The sequence below is a fragment of the Dryobates pubescens genome, chromosome 6, assembly GCF_014839835.1.
Source record: "Dryobates pubescens isolate bDryPub1 chromosome 6, bDryPub1.pri, whole genome shotgun sequence".
Classification (NCBI taxonomy): Eukaryota; Metazoa; Chordata; class Aves; order Piciformes; family Picidae; genus Dryobates; species Dryobates pubescens.
The window spans coordinates 37364378-37386168 of NC_071617.1; the positions used below are offsets into that span (position 1 = coordinate 37364378).

A 21791-nucleotide genomic window follows, 5' to 3' on the forward strand; every position below is an offset into this window, starting at 1 on the left:
GAATCAGGGGAGTAATTTGTGAGCAGAACTTAATTCCAAGTGAATGACAGCTTAACTATATGCAGGAATAGTATGCAGTTTATAAACTATGTGTTAGTACCACAATAACATGAAAATAAAGGTTTTTCATTGTAGTTGATATTGAGCACGTTTCAGTGAACATTTTTTTATATCACAGGTGATTACTAAGTGCTCAGTAAAATGCAGATTGAGGTAATATTTAGGGGTGATTTTTCTGGAGGAAAAGATTGGCAGAACACATGGACCCTCTTTTCTGGTTTCATGATCATCTGTTCAACAAAAAGGTGTGTTAAGGCAGCCTTCATTCCATCTGTAAAAGTACTTCCTGGTTTGTGTCTTGTATCCAGTTATGTTTCTTGTTGCTTTTGGCCCACAGCAAGCACAAATAAATACTGAAACATGCATTAATGTTGAAAAGGCAGCATTAAATTACACCCATATTTTGTCTGGCACTAAGCCCTGTGAAAATAGCCACCTACAGAGATTATTGGTGTTCCTGACCTGGATAATTTACATAATAAAGAGTTTAAAATAACAAAAATTAGAGTGGTGGAGCCTTCAGTGGACAAGCTAATGCCTTTATGAAGCCCTGAATTTTAAATGCGAATTATCACTGTAAGCTTCCAGTTGTGACGAACACAAGGGGGTCTGAAATATGCTGAGTGCCCAAGCTGTAGAAAGTGTGATGGTTCCCTGAAACAGTGCCCTCACCTGTCCTGCTTTTAAATGATAACATGCTTTTCAGGAAATGAATGTAGATGGGGAAGAGTAACATGCTTACCATAATGAGTTTTATGCCATCATTTATGCTTTTATTCTCTGGATAGTCAATTTCTCCCACTACTACTCCTGCTCTACGCTTCTTCATTAACCTCATTTAACATTTCCTGATAGCTGCCATATTTGTGATCAGCAATGTACCACAGATACTGCACTTCTTGCAATAAAATGTGGGACTCTCACCCAGAATGTTCTTCCTGTAACAATTTTATACTGTTATGTTTTACATTAGTCTTCATACATGTTGCCAGCCCTCCACCTGTATGTCTGTCTTTTGACTTGCATAAAAATTAGATACAGGTACCAGAACACTGCCAGAGACTAGCACAGAAAACCTGGGGTTCTGCCCAGCAAGAAGTTCTGGAGACTAAACTGAATTTATACATCCTTGTGTCATCATTACCAACATAGATCTCCACTACTGGCTCATTCCCTAGTCTCTGAAATACAAACTACTGTCATGGGGAGGTTTTCCTTTTCATTCAGCAGGACAGTCCCCCTAGACATCTGTCCCCATAATGGAATCCCCAAGTGTCATCATGTGCTTCATTCAGTCCTTTAAGATCCTGTCATCACTGTGAAGAGACACTGAGTTATCATCTTAGGAATAGGTCAAACTGTCTGTCCTTCTTTCCTTCCCAAGGATATCTCCCTGTAAGACATCCTTGGCAGGAGTGAAGAGACAAACTGAGAACCTCATTCACACTCCTCATCTACCTTCTTTTTGCCCTTTTTGAGCTAAATAGTCTTACAAAGAGCCCTGCTTTTTGTCTCTACTATACTGAAATTCAGTTTTGTCCATTTACATCTAAGCATTGATTATTTTAGCTGAAGCTGTAATGTTGCTCACAACACTTTTTACTTGATGTTATTCTGGTCTCTTTATAAAAATGCTGTAACAGTGAATGGAATGGAATGGAATGGAATGGAATGGAATGGAATGGAATGGAATGGAATGGAATGGAATGGAATGGAATGGAATTGAATTGAATTGAATTGAATTAACCCGGTTGGAAGAGACCTTTGAGGTCATTGTGTCCAACCTATCATCCAACACTGTCTAATCAACTAAACCACAGCACCAAGCACCCCATCAAGTCTCTTCCTAAACACCTCCAGTGATGGTGATGCCACCACCTCCCTGGGCAGCCCATTCCAATGGCAAATCACTCTTTCTGGAAGAACTTCTTCCCAACATCCAGCCTAAACCTCCCCTGTGTCCTCTTGTTCTGGTGCTAGTTGCCTGGGAGAAGAGACCAAGGTGACTAGGTGAGGAGTTTCTGAAGTTAAGGTCTGGTCCCAGCCAGAAGTGTACAAAGATATCTGATGTGTTATGGAATTGATTGGCTTGGAAAGAGCCTTTAAAGGTCATCTAGTCCAACCCCCCCTGCAGTAAGCAGTTACATCTTTAACTAGATTAGGTTGCTATGTTACTATGTTTTTTCAGATATGTGAGACAGACCTGCCACAGCTAATTTTGACAAGACCAATGTATTATTTACTTGCAAAGATGTTATGTAAGAGAATACATTTTTATTTATACCTTTCATTTTGAAATTTCCTAGAAAATAAACTTGATGGTTTGTTGTTGGGTTTTTTTTAGTTCTAACTTAAGTATTTGTTCTTTTTAAAGGAGTTTCTACAGTGGGAACCGCAGCAATCAAGGAGGAAAATACTCTTATTAGAGATACAGATTTTGTGCATGCTGAAGGTGCTGTTGAAGCAAATGAAAACTTTCACCAAAGAGAACAAAAACAAACGTTGCAGTCTCTTTTCTCTTTGCTCCGTGAGGAGGTTGAGCAGATGGATTCAAAGATACTTCCCCTGTGTCTCCATCAGGTACTTCCTATGATTCTGGAGTGTTGAACACAATTTTGAGACTTGTATTCATTAGGAAAAACGATGCATTAATTCAGTATATGTCATTATTCTTATTTGGACAGTTTATTCAGGTTGAACTTGATGATCTTTGAGGTCTCTTCCAACCTTGGTGATTCTGTGATTGTGTGATTTTGATGTGTAACAGGTCCTCAAGATGAATATCTCTTCTAAGCTCTTCTAACCTCTTCTAACCTATTGCCTCAAAAGTAAATTGCACAATTAAAGGAAAATCCTAAGGGTGGATTTATTAATTCTCTGGTGTAGATAAAAGACAGCTGATGTCTAAATAACATTTTAAATCTGGAATAATTTTTACTGTTGCAGACTTCTTCTTTCTAACATGAATTCCATGTATGAATGCTAAGATTCAAGGTTTCTTAGTGTATGCTTGCTTATTGTGCAGTTGCCACACCTGCTAGACCACAGGAAATACTGGTGATTTGACAAGCAATCTTGTTTTACTAACTGGGCAGTATGATTTTCACTCTGGAAGTTATGCGGTAAGATGAATGTGTTGATAGGACTTGACAAAGTATTAATACTTAATTTAGTTGTGTCAGACTAACAGTGGACTAGAATACTTCTTGTTTGGCGGTAACGTCTAATGTCAGTTATATATATAAATACTATGCAGTGACTGATGAATTCATTCTGCCCCTGTACTCAGCACTGGTTAGGCCACACCTTGAGTACTGTGTCCAGTTGTGGGCCCCTCAGTTTAGGAAGGATGTTGACTTGCTGGAATGTGTCCAGAGAAGGGCAATAAAGCTGGGGAGGGGTTTGGAGCACAAGCCCTGTGAGGAGAGGCTGGGGGAGCTGGGGTTGCTTAGCCTGGAGAAGAGAAGGCTCAGGGGAGACCTTATTGCTCTCTAAACTACCTGAAGGGAGGTTGTAGACAGATGGGGGTTGGTCTTTTCTCCCAAGTAACCAGCACCAGAACAAGAGGACACAGTCTCAAGCTATGCTGGGAAGGTTTAGGCTGGATGTTAGGAAGAAATTCTTCATAGAAAGAGTGATTGGCCATTGGAGTGGGCTGCCTGGGGAGATGGTGGAGTCACCATCACTGGAAGTGTTTGAGACTGGATGAGGCACTTGGTGCCATGGTTTAGTTGATTAGATGGTGTTGGGTGATAGGTTGGATGTAATGGTCTTGAAGGTCTTTTCCAACCTGGTTAATTCTATCCTATCCATTCCTATCCGTTCCGTTCCTATCCGTTCCTATCCTAATCTATTCTATTCTAATTTTGTTTGGTTACATTATCTTTATTGTAGAAATTGGACAATTGTGATATTTTGATACTTGTGAACTGTGATGACAGACCTGCATCATCACTTTTTTATTTGAAAAAGAGGTTTCTTTTTAGTATTCTGAGTTATAGATTATTTGCATTTGACATAGAATTTGAAACCTTTTTTTTTTAATCTGTATTTGAGCAAAGACAATTGATATTGTTCCTTAGATTATTTGAAATTTGGTATTAGGCTTAAGCATTTTTACTTCTAGCCATGTTGAATTTGGCAATTATTCATTGGAAAACAGTACAGTTATGGCAGATACTTTAAAAAGACTTTACATACATTAAGGAGTGTCATTGAAAATGATGGAGTAGAAATAAATCTGGTGCTTTTTAGGTGAGAAAGCCAAACCCTAAGGGGTAATAATATTTTTGAAAGTCTTACAGGAACTGTGAGACAATCTCTTTCCTAAGAAATATCAAGCACTTTGAATTGAATATTAAAACTTCAAGGGATCATAACACACTTTTTAATCTGTGGGGAAAATAATGGATTTTAACAATAGCATTCATGTTTTCATATGAAGTGAAACTATTAAGATTTTCTTCCTTTTTCAGAGATTAAACTGTCATCTTCAGTCTTCTTTTTCCAACTGCTAGTGCAGCCTGCCAGTAATGTTCCTTTATGCCAATCCTAGCACATACTCTTGTGTCATATTCTCTTTATAGTCTGTATGACACAATTCAATGTAAAATAAATTGCTGTGTCAGATTTTCTAGAGTATTAACAATCCCCATTGATAGTTGGAAGTCTGTATTAAATATTTTAAAGCTGTGGTTATTAGGAGCTATTCTAAGGATTAACGATTAATTAAAATAGGATGCAACTTTTTTCCTGTCTGAATGGGATTCATGTGATTTGTTTAGCATTTGTTACAGAATTTAAGTAGTAGTTATATATAAAACACAGATACTGAGCTTTGCAGCTCCAGAAATCCCTAGGAGACTACTGTGGATAGCAGACAACACGTGCAAGTGAAGAATTTTAGACGTTACTTAACAATTCTGTTTCGGAGGTACAGCGCTCAGAATGGTCTAGTGATTAGTAATAAGGCTGAAAGCCAGGGAAATACAATTTGAAATCTAGACTTCTCTATCAAGTTGCTGACTTCTTTGAGGAAATGTCTTTAGACTGCTCCAGAAAGATGCCTACTTGTTAAGACATTCAGATTATGATATGCCCAAAGATTCTGAGACTGAATGTTTGTATGCTCCTGCAGAAGTCACTGGAGTATCAGCTAAGAGGTGTCTCAACCTGAACATTCAGGTATCAGGGTACTCAAAATTACTGGACACATTTTGCAAGCATGGTCCTTGCCACACCATGCCTGGCAAATAGGAAGGACTACCAACTTTCACTGTCCTTGAAGACTGATTAGTTAATGCTTTTAAAGGTTGCTAATACCATATAGTCTGTGGAACAAAATATGCATTTTGAAATGTACATGGCTTTTTTATTCTATTGCATTTGCAAACAAAGCCATTGGTATTCTTAAGCTTTCTAGGTATTCTTAAGTTTTCTAGAAAGCACAGGTAAGTTGTTGTTAAAAATTGCAACGATTATTTTTTCTACACAAAGGAATTGGAAGAAAAATGTTGTGCTTACCACCTTAGATTTGTTATGTGTTGTTACACCTCTTCCTTTCCAGGTTATCAGCTCTATCTCTTCTATAATACTCCTTATCACCAACTCATGGTCAAAGCAAAATTTTGATTCTAATTAGAAGCATGCTCATTTTCTTACTGACTTTGGATATTTGCTTTCTCTGAGTTGATTGCATGGACTCTACTCCAGTGGCATCCAAGAAACAATCCTTTATCCCATTTCTGGTGAAAAAGCAACCAAACAAAAAAGTAAAAAAAACACAACCCTGTCAATAACAACAAAAAACCCATGAAATCAAAACCCTGATACCTTTACACAATTGTCAGCTAGAAAAAATACTTCATCTGTTATCTTCACTTATCTTCTGGAAGTTTTGCCATTTCTGTGCTTGTAATTTTGGCTTTGAAACAGCTGCTTAAAAGCAAAAGCATCACTAGGACAGGGCTAGTAAATCTATTTCAGCAGTCTGAAAATAAAACACATAGATTTGATATAGCAGTAACTCCATATACTGCAACATAATTTTCTGTTATTTCTGCATGTGCATGGTTTTGGTTTATACACAGCTTCTCAGTAGATAAATTCTTGGATAGCGTATGTTTTCTGTTCCTTTCTGCAGTGATCTGTTAAACATTGCTAATTATAAAATTACCCAGGCAGAGTGAAGAAGTTTTTTAAGATGCTGCAGCTTAAATGCTGCATAGAGATCCCTTGTTCAATTGGCTAAGATAGCAACTGTTACAGCTTATACAGTGATGGAGATTGACTTAGTTGTTCAAGTATTTTATAAGTAGTCTGTCATATGTTGGATTTTCCTGGTCCTTAATAACTGCTTTGGAATGATTTTTGTTCTCTGTATTAAACTTCCTTAGCACTTTGAGCTCTAAATGCAATAAGGAATGTTTGCCCCACCTCCCCACCCCCCCCCCCTTTTTTTTTACATATCTGTATTACTTCAACATCCATCTAATTGAAGAATTGTGTATTTATGGGGTTTTCCCCCAGTGGTTGTCTTTGGCAGTGCTGTCGTGTTAGAAATATAATTGTAATTGTGCTGGTACAGAAATGTCAGCCTAAGGAGAAAGAGCCACAGATTTCTTCTATGTCATATCAACCAAAGTGTAAATCAAAGAACTGCCATCTGATTTAACTCCCTGATTTGCTCTGTTGTTAAAGGTGTTAGGTTTAATGAACTGACATGAGATAGAGAATCTTTAAGTCTTTTTTTAAACAGCAGAGCAGCTTCAGGAAAGGAAGTGGCAGAAAGCTGCTGCATTGGTGTTGTCTAGCTTCTGCAGGTTGACTGGGAGTAATACATAAAAAAATTAAGAACTTGAGTCCTTATATTTTTATCTCATGAATTGTAAATATTCACAATGTAAATATTTCAATTTCTATGTATTTGAAATAATTGTTGTAATTGTTCTTGTAAATATTAATTGCAAATAGGATATAAACAGGAAGGTTGTTGGTATTTCCCTGCTGCTGTGACAGGTGTCTTTTATCCAGAGATTGGTCTGTTCTCATCAGTCAGGAAACCCCTTTTTCCATTTTTGTCACACTACACTGCAATGCTCAGGAGGGCTCAGGAATGATCTTGATTTGGTCAAACCTAAGGCAATAATGGTCAGTAACAAAATTCAAACCATTCAAGTCATATCAGTAAGCACAGTACTACTACGTCATTTTAAAACTTACTAATATGATCAATAAAAACGCTTCTAAAGTAATTTTTGTTGTTTTAACAAGATAAAACCCAACAAACGTTTGGGCAAATCCATTTGCAAGACAGTACTTCATATTTCATTCTTGTTTGTTACTATTTTTAATAATCTTTCATCAAACTTGACAGGGTGCTTGGTTGCATGGTTTAGTTGGTTGGGTGCTGTTGGATGATAGGTTGGACACGATGATCTTGAAGGTCTCTTCCAACCTGGTTTATTCTATTCTATTCTATTCTATTCTATTCTATTCTATTCTATTCTATTCTATTCTATTCTATTCTATTCTATTCTATTCTAAATAAGCATGCATGTCTTTTAGTCTGAACATTCATCTTTTAGCCAAACTAAATATGACCTTGCAAAGCAGTTTAAAACTTGTTTAAAAATATGACTGAAAGTTCATACTATATGCTTACTGCTCTCATAAAAATTACAGAATCCTTATTTTTCTTTTTTGTTTTGTTTTACTTTTGCAGATAGCTGAGACCTATTTTCAAGAGGAGGAATGTATCCTTTTACTTGTAGAAATTGTTACACGGTACTAGCACAATTTGGCATGATAAAACGTAAAAGACAAATGCTTTAACCTTGACTCAGAGGTGGTGGGTCAGGGTTAGAAAGAAGTCAACAGCTGTGATTTATCCACAAGTGAATCTACAGTATGTTAGCAAGCCCTTCTTAATCAGACAGGTAAAATACGAGTTAAGTAATAAATCCACTTCCAAAAGTTGTGCTGATACAATCATTAATAGTTGTGTACAGACAAGGAAGTAAGAAAATATTTACAAAGAACTTCTGTTCTAATAGGGTAAGTTCTGTTTTAAGTATTAGTCACTGGAAATATGTCCAATCTAGATAAGGTATCTATTCTATTGTATCAAATAGGGCACCGTTATAGTAAGATTGAAATCATCACAGCAGTTGATTAGAATACGTACTACAAGGGTCTAGATTAGAATAAAATTACCAAACATTGAACTAAGGAAGATCAGCAATCAGCAAACAATAGCAACATGTTGTTTGGCAAATGCTAATTGGACAAAATCGTATCAAGGTCATTTGAGAAACTGTCGCAGGAAAATACAATTGTTTCCTGGGAACAACTAGTTCAGTGGCGTAGTTTATTTTGATTTGTTCCTAGATAATACAAATAAGTTTGGTTTAAAAGTTGTAATAGTTGAGCTGCTGCTAATTACTCTGATTTCAGTCATTTTGGGAGAGAATAATCATATTAAACCATAAAGTGAAATATTTTTAGAAAAGTTGAACCGGGTTTTCTTCTGTTTGCTTTTAAGGCAAGGTGATAAGACTGCGAAATGAGGAGCCAAGAGTGGTAGGCTCTTAAAGTACATGTGATTCACTAAGATGTGTCATAAATCACAGAATTTGTGCATTTAGATTATTTCTTTGTCATGTAATTTGTTACAAACAAAGTATAGCAAATGCACAATTGCAATGGTTAAATAACAAAACAGAGGAAACCTGGAAAGGTATTCTTGAAATCTAGTCGAACTATATTAGCCTGTAGTATGAAACAAGAGGAATGACTGTTGCAATATTATAAAATCAATATATATAAAAAAATGTGCATCACTGTTTTAGAAGACTATACTTCAGTCATGGTCATCCTAATTCAAAATCATCTCTCAGAATATTGAAAATACATAGCACAAATTGAAGGCATGGAAAAAAATCTGTAGTAAATTATGGCTTTGTAGGGGGAAATGCAGTACATTTAAAATGCATTCAATGATAGACAGCTTCTTTTTCATAGAATTTGCTGTAATTGGAAGATAGTTTATTTAAAGCTGATCAAAGGAAATATTTTTAATGCAATGTACACCTTGTGTGTGGAATTCAACACCGCTATATAATACATATTTATGAAGGATATCTCGTCCGTACTTGCAGCCATCAGTTTCCTGAGGTTAATAAAGAACTTGCTTGATCGTGTTGCATTGTATTAATTATCCATGACAAGCATTTTAATTCATCCTATGTAGAACCTCATATTAACAGTAATTCAGGGTTTGTTTCTGAGATCCTCTAAGGCTATCTCTGTGATCTCTGATTCTGTTTCTAATAACAGATTTCTTGAAGCAAAGAATATTTTTTCCCTTAATATTGTTGTTCAAAAGCCATGCTATGTATATGTTGTATGAGGCTAACAAGCATAATAAGTACTGGTTGTGCTTTTGTAGTAATTACTACAGTATCTTAATTAGCATGAATAATGGAAAATATTTTTTCTATACTATTAAGAACCTCATTCACTGTATTTCTATCCTCATTGCACTGTAGAATTGTATTCCAATCAAACAGTTGGCGAAACATGACTTTAAACAAAACAACTAATAATTTGGGCTTGATGGAACTAGAAATACCCTGACTATTACAAAATATGTAATTCTCAGTATATCTTTGAGAATATGTTTATAAACCTAACGTAGAGGACAGAGTTCTTCATATAGAAGAAAAGTAAGCATAATCTTCAGAAAGCAGACAAAAGGTGAACTCCACTGTCCAACAGAGTTGTATGATACTATTGTTGAACAGGATGAGGGAATCTCTTTGAAAGTTTGGTTTGAGGAATTTTTCGAAATACTCTCAGCTAGCCAGTAGAAAGGAGATATATTTTCAGGTAGTCATGGTTATTGGCATGTAACTATATTTCTTGAGAGTTACATGCTGGTATTCGTCTAATTGTTTTGCCTTTCATTTCCCAGTGATTTTTGTTTCTGTTAAGAACTGTCAGCATAATACAATTTTGCTCATTTCTATTCTGGAAAAACTTTTGTTGGACTTAAGGTATGTGGTGAAATGTAATTGATGAAGATAATAGGATTTTCATTTTTGGAACCTTCCTCAACTTACTTTACTTCTTATTTGTTGGTTTTGTGTCTGGTGTTCTTTTCTTCCTAGCACATGGAAGAAAAGAAATACAGGTGCTAGCCATTATTCATTTTGATTCAGTTATGTCAAATTTCAGGTACACAATCCTTGCATTTTCAAATATGTTGCAACATATAAGTAAATTATAACATGTCAACATATGTGCACATTTCCCTTAAATCTTCCCTTCAGATGAGAAGGCAATGAAGTTCATCCAGCTTGAACGACTGTATCATGAGCAGCTGCTTGCAAATCTTTCTTCCATACAGGAGCAGTGGGGTGAGTGTAGGCTAAACTAGTACTGTCAGAGAAAGTTAGTTTGGTTTGCATTTCTGAATAACAGAGCATGCATTTTGCCAGCTTAAAAATGCCACCTGGCAAAAGCAGCATTTATACAGGAACTTCTCTGAGATCATTATAAGCATCCCTGCTTTAGATTTCTTCTCACAGATTTCATTAAAAGGTGCAAATGGGTTTCATTCATTATTCTATTAGTTGACACTTTGATTGATCCACAGCTTATTTTGATTCAGAGTTGGTGACTATGATGTGATGAAAATAAAGTGTGCTGTGAAAAAATACACTGCTTTTTTTGCATAGTTTGAAGCAAGATTGTAGACCATACACAGAGGAGTTGTCAATATTCCTCTGTTGATTATTTTCAGTTATGTTTTATGCTAAGTAAATACTATTACCACTTTGGGTAAAAAGTATTTTGTTTTAATCTAGAACGAAAATGGAAAACAGCAGTTCCTAGTCCAGTAACGACAGTGAAGAACTCTGCTAAAGAACTGAGTGGTGAAGAGCTGGAAAAGCTTTCTATAGTTTGCTCTTCACATCAACAGTAAGCATAAGAAAATACTGCTACTTTTCCCAATACTAATGTGTTAGCACAGCTCATGTAACTTTTAAAATAGTCAATGTCAAACTAAAAGTTGCATCCTACTGACTTCAGCAAGTTTGGTTATCAAGTCTTTTTGACATATAACTAAAATGTTTTAATATGGTTTGGGGGATGTATAGGGACTAGATCTGAGCTGTCTTGGCAAATCCTTAGTTAGCCAGAAAGTGAGTTTTGAGTTTTAGTATTTTCAGTCAAAGTGAAAAACTGTTAACTTAGAAGTTAAAAGAAGTGTTAACTTAGAGGGACTGTAGAACTGTACCTATTGTTTTAATTACTGTTTTAAAAAGCAATTGCCCAGTATCTCAGACTCCAGAACTCAAATTAACCCTATATATTTCCTTTCTTTTTATTTATTTATTTATAAACATTATGAAGCAGTGATTCTGTAGTTCCCAAGTATGGCAGTGTTCTGAAAAGTTGTGAAATCTTACTTCATACTAACTTTGATGGATTGATCAGCCTTCTGAATCAGTATTTCATAGTATCATGAACCTGGACGTGCCTAGGGTAGTGACCCATAGGGGACTGTACTGCCCTTCATGTGTACCGCAGAACTCTCATCACTTTCTACAACGCTTTGCAGTTTGGATTAGGAAGGGCCAGCCCAATCCTCTGGTGTTAACCAGCCAAGTGGCTTGTGCCGAATGTGCATCCCAGTTTTTGAAGGTACTTCCTGCCATTACTTTCAGGATGGTTTTTAGTAGGCTTTTGTAATCTTTGACCCTCCCAGCAGCTGGTGCACGATGGTGGATATGATACACCCACTCAATGCCATACTCCTTGGCCCAAGTATCTGTAAGCCTGTTTAGAAAATGAGTCCCATTAATTGACTCAGTTATTTCTGGGGTTCCATGTTACCACAAGACTTGTTTATTTTTAAGGCCCAGGATGGTGTTCCAAGCAGTGACATGGGGCACTGAATATGTTTCCAGACATCCAGTGGTTGCTTCTACCATTGTTTGCTTCGGCGGGTTTGTGGCAGTGTGATGTAATCAATTTGCCAGGCTTCCCTGTATTTATATTTCAGCCATCACCCCTCATAGCACAGTGGCTTTAGCTACTTAGCCTGTTTGATTGTAGCACACGTTTCACACTCATGGATAACCTGTGCAATAGTGTCCATAGTAAAGTCCACCCCTCAATCTCAAACCCATCTGTATGCCACATCTCTTCCCTGATGGCCTGAGGTACTGTGGCCCACCAAGCTAGAAATAATTCACATTTACGTTGCCAGTCCACATGCACCTGAGCCACTCTGATCCTAGCAGCTTGACCCACCTGCTAGTTGTTGAAGTGTTCTTCAGTGGCTCGACTCTTGGGTACATGGGCATCCACATGATGTACTTTGACCACTAAGTCTTCTGCCTGAGCAGCAGTATCTTGCCACAGTTCAACTGCTTAGATGGGTTTACCTCTGCAGGAGTCTGTATAGAGGTAGAGCATTGGCCATGTTTCTTGCTCAGCAATACCTAAAGCCAGCTGGATGGCTTTCACCTCTGCAAACTGACTTCATTCACCTTCTGCCTCAGCAGCTTCTGCAAAATGATGTGTGGGCCTCCACATAGTGGCTTTTCAGCTTTGGTGCTTTTCCACAATGCAGCAGGACCCATCAGTGAGCAGAGCATATCGCTTTTCATTATCTGGTAGTTTGTTGTATGGAGAAGCCTCCTCAGCACATCACCTCTGTTTCCTCTGATGACATCCCAAAATCTCTGCCTTCTGGCCAGTTTGTGATGACTTCTGAGATTCCTGGGTGCTTGGGGCTCCCTGTTCAAGCCCATAGTGTTATCAATACAATCCAGTTGCTCCATGTGGCATCAGCTGCATGATGAGTAGAGGAGCCTTTTCATTTGAACATCCAGCCCAGCGCTGGTAATTGGGGTGCCAGGAGGAGTTGTGCTTCACTACCGATCACATCTGAGGCAGCTCAAACTCCCTCATATGCTGCCAGTATCTCTTTTTTGGTTGAAATGTAGTTGGCCTCAGCTCCTTTGTAGCTTTGACTCCAGAATCCTCGGGGTTGACCTCACGTCTCCCCAGATGTTTTCTGACAAATGCTCCATGTGGGACCATTCTTCCCAGCTGCAGTCTAGAGCACATTTGCAGTATCTTGTCCTGTCTGGACTGGCCAGAGGGCTACTGTGTGCACAATCTTCTGTTTGATTTGTTCAAAGGCCTGTAACTGCTTCGGGCCCATTGAAAATTGCTCTTCTTCCGAGTCACCTGGTAGAGAGAGCTTAAAATCAAACTGTTGTCTGGGATATGCAAGAAAGCCTGGGTTTTCTTGTGGGTGGAGACATAGTTGTAATCTTGCTGATGACATCCATTGGAATCTGGCCACATCTGTCCTGCCATTTTATCCCGAGGAATTGGATCTCTTGTGTAGGTCCCTTGACCTTAGTCTGCTTTATAGCAAACCCAGCCTTCAGAAGAATCTGGATTATTTTCTTCCTTTTCTCATAAACAACTTCTACTGCATCACCCCACACAATGATGTCATCAATATATTGCAAGTGTTCCAGAATTCCACCCTGTTCCGGTACAGTCTGGATCACTCCATGGCAAAGGCTGGGTCTGTGTTTCCACCACTCAGATAGTCAATTCCAGGTGTAATGAACACCTCTCCATGTAACAGCAAACTGTAGCCTGCATTCTGGTGCTATGGCAATGGAGAAGAATGTGTTTGCAGTGTCAGTTGTGGCATACCATTTGGCTGCCTTTGACTCCAGCTGGTAATGGAGCTCCAGCACATTTGGCACAGCAGCACTCATCACTGGTGTAACCTCAGTCAGGCCACAGGCAGCTTAAACCAATACGTAGGCTTACCTGTGACTCCCAGTGGAATCAGCGAGAGCTGTTGTACCTTTCAGTATCCAGAGACCCTGTCGCAGTGTAAACACTCTGTGGAGAGTGTAAACACTCTGTGGGGTTCTTTCCATTCCTCAATCTGTTACAGTGAGCAGTGTTTTTAATACTAGTAGATACTGAGTCATTCCATGTTTTTTAAAGTTGCTGGAGTTTCTTCTGAGCATCAGGTTTTATGGGAATTTAGATTGCTTGATATGTTGCAGTAAATTGTCTTTTGACTGCTTTCTTGATTAGATGGAGCAATGTTAGGGCTATTTGACTTTCTGAAGATATTCACACATGGTACAAATCCGTGGTTGAAAGCATGATAGCATGCTGACACTGTTTCAATGTAAGAAGAGTTGTGTGCTAACATTAGAGCAGAGCAAAGGCTTACAAGATTTCTATGACATTTACTACAAAGAATGTTGCAACTAAGCAGTTTAATTATTTTTTTTCTTTGTTGCTGCAGGCCACAGGTATCCAAAAATAAGGTAAGCAGCTGTTTAATTGAATTCTGCTTTGTCAAAGATTGCTAATAAATATATTCTAATACTATTAAATAGAATCTGTTTAAAATTTGGATGTCTCAAAAAGTCACAGCGTGTCTGTTTAATTCCAAAAATTACAGGAAGTACTATCATATTTTACAGCTAGTAGCTGCAGAAAATACATGGGAAAGCAGTTATTTGCTTCAGCTAATGGAATCAAAAAATGTAAAGGAAAGAGAAGCTGCTGCTTTTAAGTCAGGTATGTGTATGAATATGTGCACGTGTTCATTTTAAGTATGTACTGTAATGGCATCTTCCTATAAACACTGTGAAGCTGTTTCATTGGAAGCTACAGCATTTGTGGGGTTCACACAGACTCATCCTTTTGTGCAATTTTTTATTTTTACTTTTTCTGCAACTGCACAATGGCCTGACTATGCAATTTTGTTTAGTCATTGATATTCAGAATTGTAATTAAAGTAGTTCTTGCCTCCGTCAAGAAATGCCTTTTAAATGCACATGCGTTTGCAGCAGCGTACAGAAACTACACAACTGCGTACAACTAGAGAGACGTAATTAATGCATATAAAATATAAGGCTAATAATTGGATGACAAATATTCTGAGTTGTGGCAATTCAGTACAGTTAGCAGTACTAGCAAATATTTTTAATCACATGCAGTATACTGATTTTGAGGCAGATTTTTCTGTAACAGCACAGAAAATCAGGAAGCTTTTGATGGAGTCTTGAAGAGAAAAACACACTTGGTTAATTTCTTTTCAGTACTGACTTTTAGGTCAGCTTCACTTTCCTCCTCCTTCCTTGGGGCAGTGGCTGTTTTATTTGAGTACTCTGTTAAAAACATTGGCATTTATGAAATATTTACATGTTAGTGAATTGTTAAAAGGGACACAGAGTGGGAAAGAGCATTGGTGAGCCACCAGGCTGTGCTTTCTCCTCTAAGTAAAAATTTTCTTTTGCCACGTTCTAGTACCCAAAATTGGCCTAAGTTGAGTACCTTTCTTCAAAAACAGCTTGAATTTCTTACTAGATGAGGACTGATCTATGTGACCTCAGGAGGTCCCTTTCAACCTGAACTATCCTGCAAGTGTGTGTCAGCCAAGATGTTCAGGAATTAACAAAGACACAGTCACAGTTCTCCGTGTTGTGCAGATTGTCCTTTCTTCATCCTATACTGCCTTTTCTCTCTTTGTTCTTGTTACCTAACTAAACACAAAGCACTGAAAAGACAAAACAAACATGTTCTACAGCTCAGAAAATGTTTTTTAATGCTTTTTTTAGTTGTGGATGGTTGGAAATCCCTATTGAAAAAAAAAAATAGCCATTTTTGTATTGCTTTTGTTCCAAGTGGGAACAAAAGCTTTCTGGAGAGCAGAATTTCTAAACATTTGAAAATTGTGAATTAAAGAGTACTGGATGTCACACTTAAAATCCTGTAGTACAATATCTAGATACATTAAACATTATTTGGAAGTAATTTATGGTATAAATGGAATTCTCTTTCATGTCTTTCTCTTAGTGTAACTCTTGTCAAAGCGTTACTAAAATGTTTGGGTTCCTGCAAAATGTTTGTAAGTTAGTAAAGCTGTGTTGTCCTAGAGAAAGTGGTTCTGCTGAGAATTTTTGAGCAGTGCTAAATGCTTTTTTAATACAGATATGTGACTTTTTTTAAGACTAACTCAAGTTGAAATGTTTAAGATTTGCAAAAGATACTTCTCACAAGATTGGCACATTCCCAGGGAAGCAACGACTTCTCACTCCGAGAGCTCTTGTCACAGTGCACGGTCAATTAACTACTGCTGCCCCTCAGTGGGTCAGTGCACCAGTAGCAGGGAGCTGAACATTTTTGTTGACATTAGAAGACTTTAGATAGGGAAGGCATTGGTATGGACTAATACAGAAATTGGACAAAAATGATCCACAATTCAGAATTTGTAAAGACCACTTGGTGCTATGCAAAAAAATGCTCAAGCTGTGGCTGAGTGACCCAGCTCAGGACTATAGCAATATGGCCATTTGGGGTTGGTTCTTGATTCTTGCCTGAACCCTAGCAAAACTTTATAATACAACAACTATGCAGTTCATAATATTTAAACTAACTTGTTTAGAATTAGCCTAAATGCTTGGGCCTTCTCAGTGAACACTTTGAATGCTTGTCTTCTGCTTTTTGGGTGTGTTTTTTTCCTCTGCATCATGAATAAGGAGAAGTAAATGTGTGAACTTTTTTTTTTCTGCCAATCTGTAGGGAGACCATCTTAACTCAGCTGCTGGTAGTAGAGGTCTGATTTACAGTAAGACAGGAAAAAGAAGTTTTAAAGTGGTTTGAAGACTGGCCTGCATATGAGTTCATATGCCCAAAATAAGAATTTATCTTTCAATTATCAATAAAAATAATTAACTTATGCATTGTAGAGATTGTTGTACTGGACTGTATGGAAGTAAAATCACACTTCCATACTACTTTAAAGCAAACTGACTTATTCCACTGACTTACTGTGGGCATTTGGGCAATTTGCCTTAGCCTCTCTAGACAGCTGAGCGTAAGTCACAATTCCTCTCTCCTTGGGATAGAGTGACCAAGGGACAGCTTTATAGGTTGGCTAGTCAAGATTCCTGGGAGTGTCACCAAATCCCTTCTAAGCAAGGATTGCAGAGTGGTCTGTTCCTTTCTGGAGAGATTTGATATATCCTACTTCCATTAATTTCTTCAGTTTCTGCCCAAAAGCTTTAATAGCCTTAGTGTTACCTAAAGATACATCAAATTCATGAGCTTCATGAAACCTTTTCTAATGAAATGATGAATTTAATAACATTCTTAGCATAAGTTTGTAGTGTGTACATAAAGACCTTTTTCCAAGGTGGGAAGAAGCAGCTTATACTATATTTTCTTTTACATCATATGGGACTCTTTTTTTTAATGGGAAGAGGGACAAAGATGGAGAAGTGTGAATTCTCCACTGGTAGAATGCCATAGGTCAGTACTCCGTCTGTTAGGCTGCCTTGGATTAACAGGATTTTAAAAGTAGTGGCTATGGATTTCTTTTATGAACCAAGCAAGTGTTGATTTTAAAGTAACTCTTTCGGGGGGGGGGGGAAGAAAAAGAAAAGAAGAAAAAAAACCCCAAACACTTCTTAAATTATCATGATTGCTTTCACTGTGATAAAATTTTCAGTAGACACTTTGTTGTATCTCTGACAATCAGCTAAAATTACTGCTATATTACTGATATGCTGGTGGGTATATCTTTATTTAGCCTAGTAGGAAAAAGCATCTTTTCTAATTAAGTGTTCAAGTATTTGTCTTAACTTATCTTGAATCAATTGTGGGCATGAGTTGTCTGAGGCAGCTGTATCAAAGCAGGTGTAAGGAAAAGACTGAAAGCTACTGAAAATTTGATGTGGAATGTAACAATGATCATCACATCTCAGTTCCTGTACATCTGTAGTTAGATAACAGTGCTAGGAATATTTATTACTTTCTTATCAACAGAGCCCTGAGCTCAAGGGCCACCTTTTATGGTAAAGAATATGATTTAATTTCCGATTCCATTTAATCTTTGTTGGAATTGGGACTGCTGTTGTAATGTGGACGTATCCACTATAAAAAATTGACAGATGGTAACAAAATCTTGTACCAATAATCCAGGCTGGGTTTGAACTCATGACCTATATGTGAAGGGCTCCGTATCCTGTTACAAATCCCTTGAGCTATCTACTTATCTGTGTCTAATTTGAAAAAAGTCCCTGTCTCATCCCCATTTCTTCTTTCAGTGTTTTATAGAAGTTAGGTTCCCCATACCCTTTCTAACTGTTAATGTTGTTCTGATTTTTCTTTCCTGCCTTTTGAGATGGTTAGATACTCTCTTTTTCAATCTCCAAGCCTTTATATTTCATTACCCTTTAAAATGGGGATAGTTTAGAAGTTAATGAAGTTTTTCAATACAATGAACTAGTGCGGACTTTTCTTTTAAAAACTAATGAATATGAGCCTGTTTCATGTAACAGGTTCTGGAAGTTGCTCAGCTTTTAAGTGAGGTTTTAACAGGTGAGGAAGGACAAGATTGGCATAGAGATCTTCAGTTTACAGTCACAGTATCACAAAGGTTGGAAGAGACCTCAAAGATCATCGAGTCCAACCTGTCACCACAGACCTCATGACTAGAGTAGGGAGGACACTACTGCCCACTGCAGACTTGAACTCACGACCTTCCCATTAAGGGTCTTACGTGCTACCAATTGTTGTTGTGAGAACATACACAGTTAATAAGGGCATTGTCTGTTCTCTTCATTAGTCTATTGATAAGAACTTTCTCCTTTTTTGCTATGACCAAAACAATGCAAATGAGTGGGCTTTGCAGGTATTAATTTGTTCTTTGAGGTTATGACTATTACTGCATAACACTAGTCCTACTGTAATTTTTAGTCTTCATGTTTATTGAAGTATGGAATAAAAATCAGTTTCCATCACACTAACTTGCTTTGGTGCTCTAATTCTAAATACCACTTTTATCTCTTCATAAGCCTAAAAGGGGAGATTTGGCTTTGAGCTTCTCTTATGTCTAATGTTAGATACTTTTGTTGACAACTTGGGCTAACCACCTAGTCCTTCGAAAGCAGATCATGCCAATAGTAGGTGAATTCATGAGCTATGTAGATTTCCCATCATCTCCCTCTGAAGTTTCAGATTAAAAAAAAAATTACAGAACTCAACTGCATTTAATTGTTGGGTGTTTTTTTTAATATGTAAACTAACTTATGTATCCAAAAAGCAACATATTTTTATGCAGTCTGTTATGTAAAATATTGTAACCGGGTATTTAATTTAATGTTAACCGAAGGGGCTAGTTCCCCACTTAAAATAATTCAATTTAAAATTTATTGAATTAGTATGACTTCTTCATAGGAAATGCAAGTATCTTCCTGTGTGATAGATACACCAGCATCAAAATTCAGTTTTATGTAATTAAGTGCATTTGTCTGAACTCCAGGCTTTTGTGAGACGCACTCATGTAAAATACGCTTTAGAAGAAGTTTGGCTGCTCAGAAAGATACTTACATGCATATTATGCTTGAAATACGGGAGTAACTCTTTTCAGGAAGGCACTAAAACTTGTGATTTGCCTGCAAGAATGTGTGCAAAAACTCTGCTGAATCAGGAGTCAGCTTTTCAGACTACTAACAGAACTTTTACTCTGACTGGGGCATAAATACCTGCCCTTTATGGGAGTGCATTTTAAAGTATTAGGTTACAACGTTATCAAATCACAGTATACTCTTCCCCCCCGGGCTGATGCTTTGAATCATTTAAAAACACTGGAACTGTTTTTCCTGTTGCGCTTAGGTACGGAAACTTGTCCTGGCATCGGACCAAAGAAAGAAGATAAACAGCTGAGCACTAGTTCTCCAGGTGAAAACAAACTCGAGAGACAGACAGAGGCTGCAAGCCTTTGGGTAGCTGCAGGAAAAGACCACATGGAGGAGCAGCACTGCAGTGCTGAATCAACATTGGAGCCACACACCCAGTCCACAGGGACAGTGGGCCGGCCTTCTTCAGGCTGTTTATCATTTGGGAATGCCGGTAAGGATAACAGTTTGCCGCTAAGAGAAAGGCAGCTCTCTAAGGATGCGGAAAAAATAGAAGGCGCAGGTGGGAAGCCTGGAGTGAAGCTCTCTCCTGAGCCAATGGTAGAGGCTTTGGTTTTAACAGATGCTGATTGTATGCCTACTGATTTGGTTCCTACTGATAAAGATGTGCAAGCTGATAGAAATCTGCCGAGATCAAAACATGCTCCTGGCTCTTCAGAAACTGCTAGTGGCCACCTTGGAAATAGTGATTTAAAGCAGCATCAGAAGCAGCATGATAACGATGATGAAAAATCTTTGCCGGACAGGACTGTATCAAATGTATGCTCTGGGTGCAATAAAGTGTCACAGTGTGAGAGTACTGCCCATTCACAAGTATGCAAGGAAATACAGAGAACAACAGGACAGGAGGAGAAGGTAAATAATGAAGAACAAGAAGATTTATTTCTCAGCTTTTTAAATGGTAACATAATAGACACTGAAGAATCATTTGAAAACCAAAAGGACTTCGACACTGTTCCAGCTATTTCACCTGAACGAGCATCTTACAACTCACTGGAAACTTTATCACTAGATGACAGCTTTTCATCTCTTGATGAACTTGCAAGAAGGATAGAGATTGCTGAGGTAAACACTGTGAATCCTATGAAACCTTCCATGTTTATCTCAAAGTATTTTAAATATTGCTAGCCTCAAAATGTGTTAAATATCCCTTTATATATTACTCTTTTTAATCTGAAAATTACTCTATACTTATTTAATTGTTCTGAGTTGATTCAGAAAAAAAAAAGTTTCTTTTTGCTTGCTTGCTGACTCCTTATCCAGCAGTGTTCTGTGTTTCTAAAAATTAGATGGAATTTGCATGAGAGTTTAGACACCTTTATTCTGAAAGAGACTGTTAGGAGATGGCCTGACAATTCCTGTTAGATCACTATTTCACTTCAGAAATCTACATAATGCCTGTGATGTAACATGTGGTTCATTTCTATTCATAGAATAAAATTTGCTAATATTCCTTCATAGGTGAGAACTACATATGTAACCAACTCTGTCTATGTATGCACAGGCTTCTAATTTTGCCAAGTTTAGGCAGTTTTGTTCTTTCCAGAACGACCTTAGAAGCTTGAACCCACCTTTCTGAAGTATTGCTGATAGGGTATAAGAAATTAGTTCTTCATTATCTAAATTGTTCTTCTGAAAATGCAGATTTATTGCTTTGGGACATTTTGGAGAGTGTATGATGACATTTGCTTTATTTGTCTTCTGGTTTTGATACATTTGCAATGATGAGACCTTAAAAGCTTTTTCTTTACATGTTAAAAACTGAGATTGTTGTGGAATGATGTAATTCCAGATGCTGGAGAAGAAAAACCAGTTAAGAGGTGTCTTCTTAGTTAATCTCTATTTTAAATGGATTTAGCAATACAACATCCCTTGGCAATAAATAGCAGCACTTCTGTATAGATGAGAAGCTAATGCAGAGACCAAGTATGTACAGTCATTCTAGGACCGCAGCCAAGCAGGGAACTGAAATACTGAGGATCCATGCTGATGTTAGTATGTGTTTGGCAAAATCTCCAGAGCTGGACACAGAGCATTTTCTTTTTTCTCCCCACCTAAGGAGTTTCTTATCTCCTTTACAAGGTTGCTCATCCTGTCCCTAAAACACCTTGTTTTCCTGTGTGATGTCAGGAAGTAATATCACATACCAGGACTGAGGGCCAGGTACACAGGTTCTTGACAACA

The 21791-nt window shown here is 37.6% G+C and overlaps 1 protein-coding gene across 2 annotated transcripts in view; it reads left to right on the plus strand.

The window, feature by feature from the left end:
- The window catches only part of CNST (consortin, connexin sorting protein), a 50826-nt gene that overhangs the window by 18948 nt on the left and 10087 nt on the right, over nt 1-21791 (plus strand). For both annotated transcript variants that reach the window (XM_054162333.1, XM_054162332.1), the window contains exons 4-10: nt 2435-2640; nt 7784-7814; nt 10392-10478; nt 10929-11043; nt 14423-14444; nt 14604-14700; nt 19804-20672. In XM_054162333.1, the coding sequence (XP_054018308.1) occupies nt 2435-2640; nt 7784-7814; nt 10392-10478; nt 10929-11043; nt 14423-14444; nt 14604-14700; nt 19804-20672 (1427 nt within the window). The remainder of the gene's footprint in view (nt 1-2434; nt 2641-7783; nt 7815-10391; nt 10479-10928; nt 11044-14422; nt 14445-14603; nt 14701-19803; nt 20673-21791) is intronic.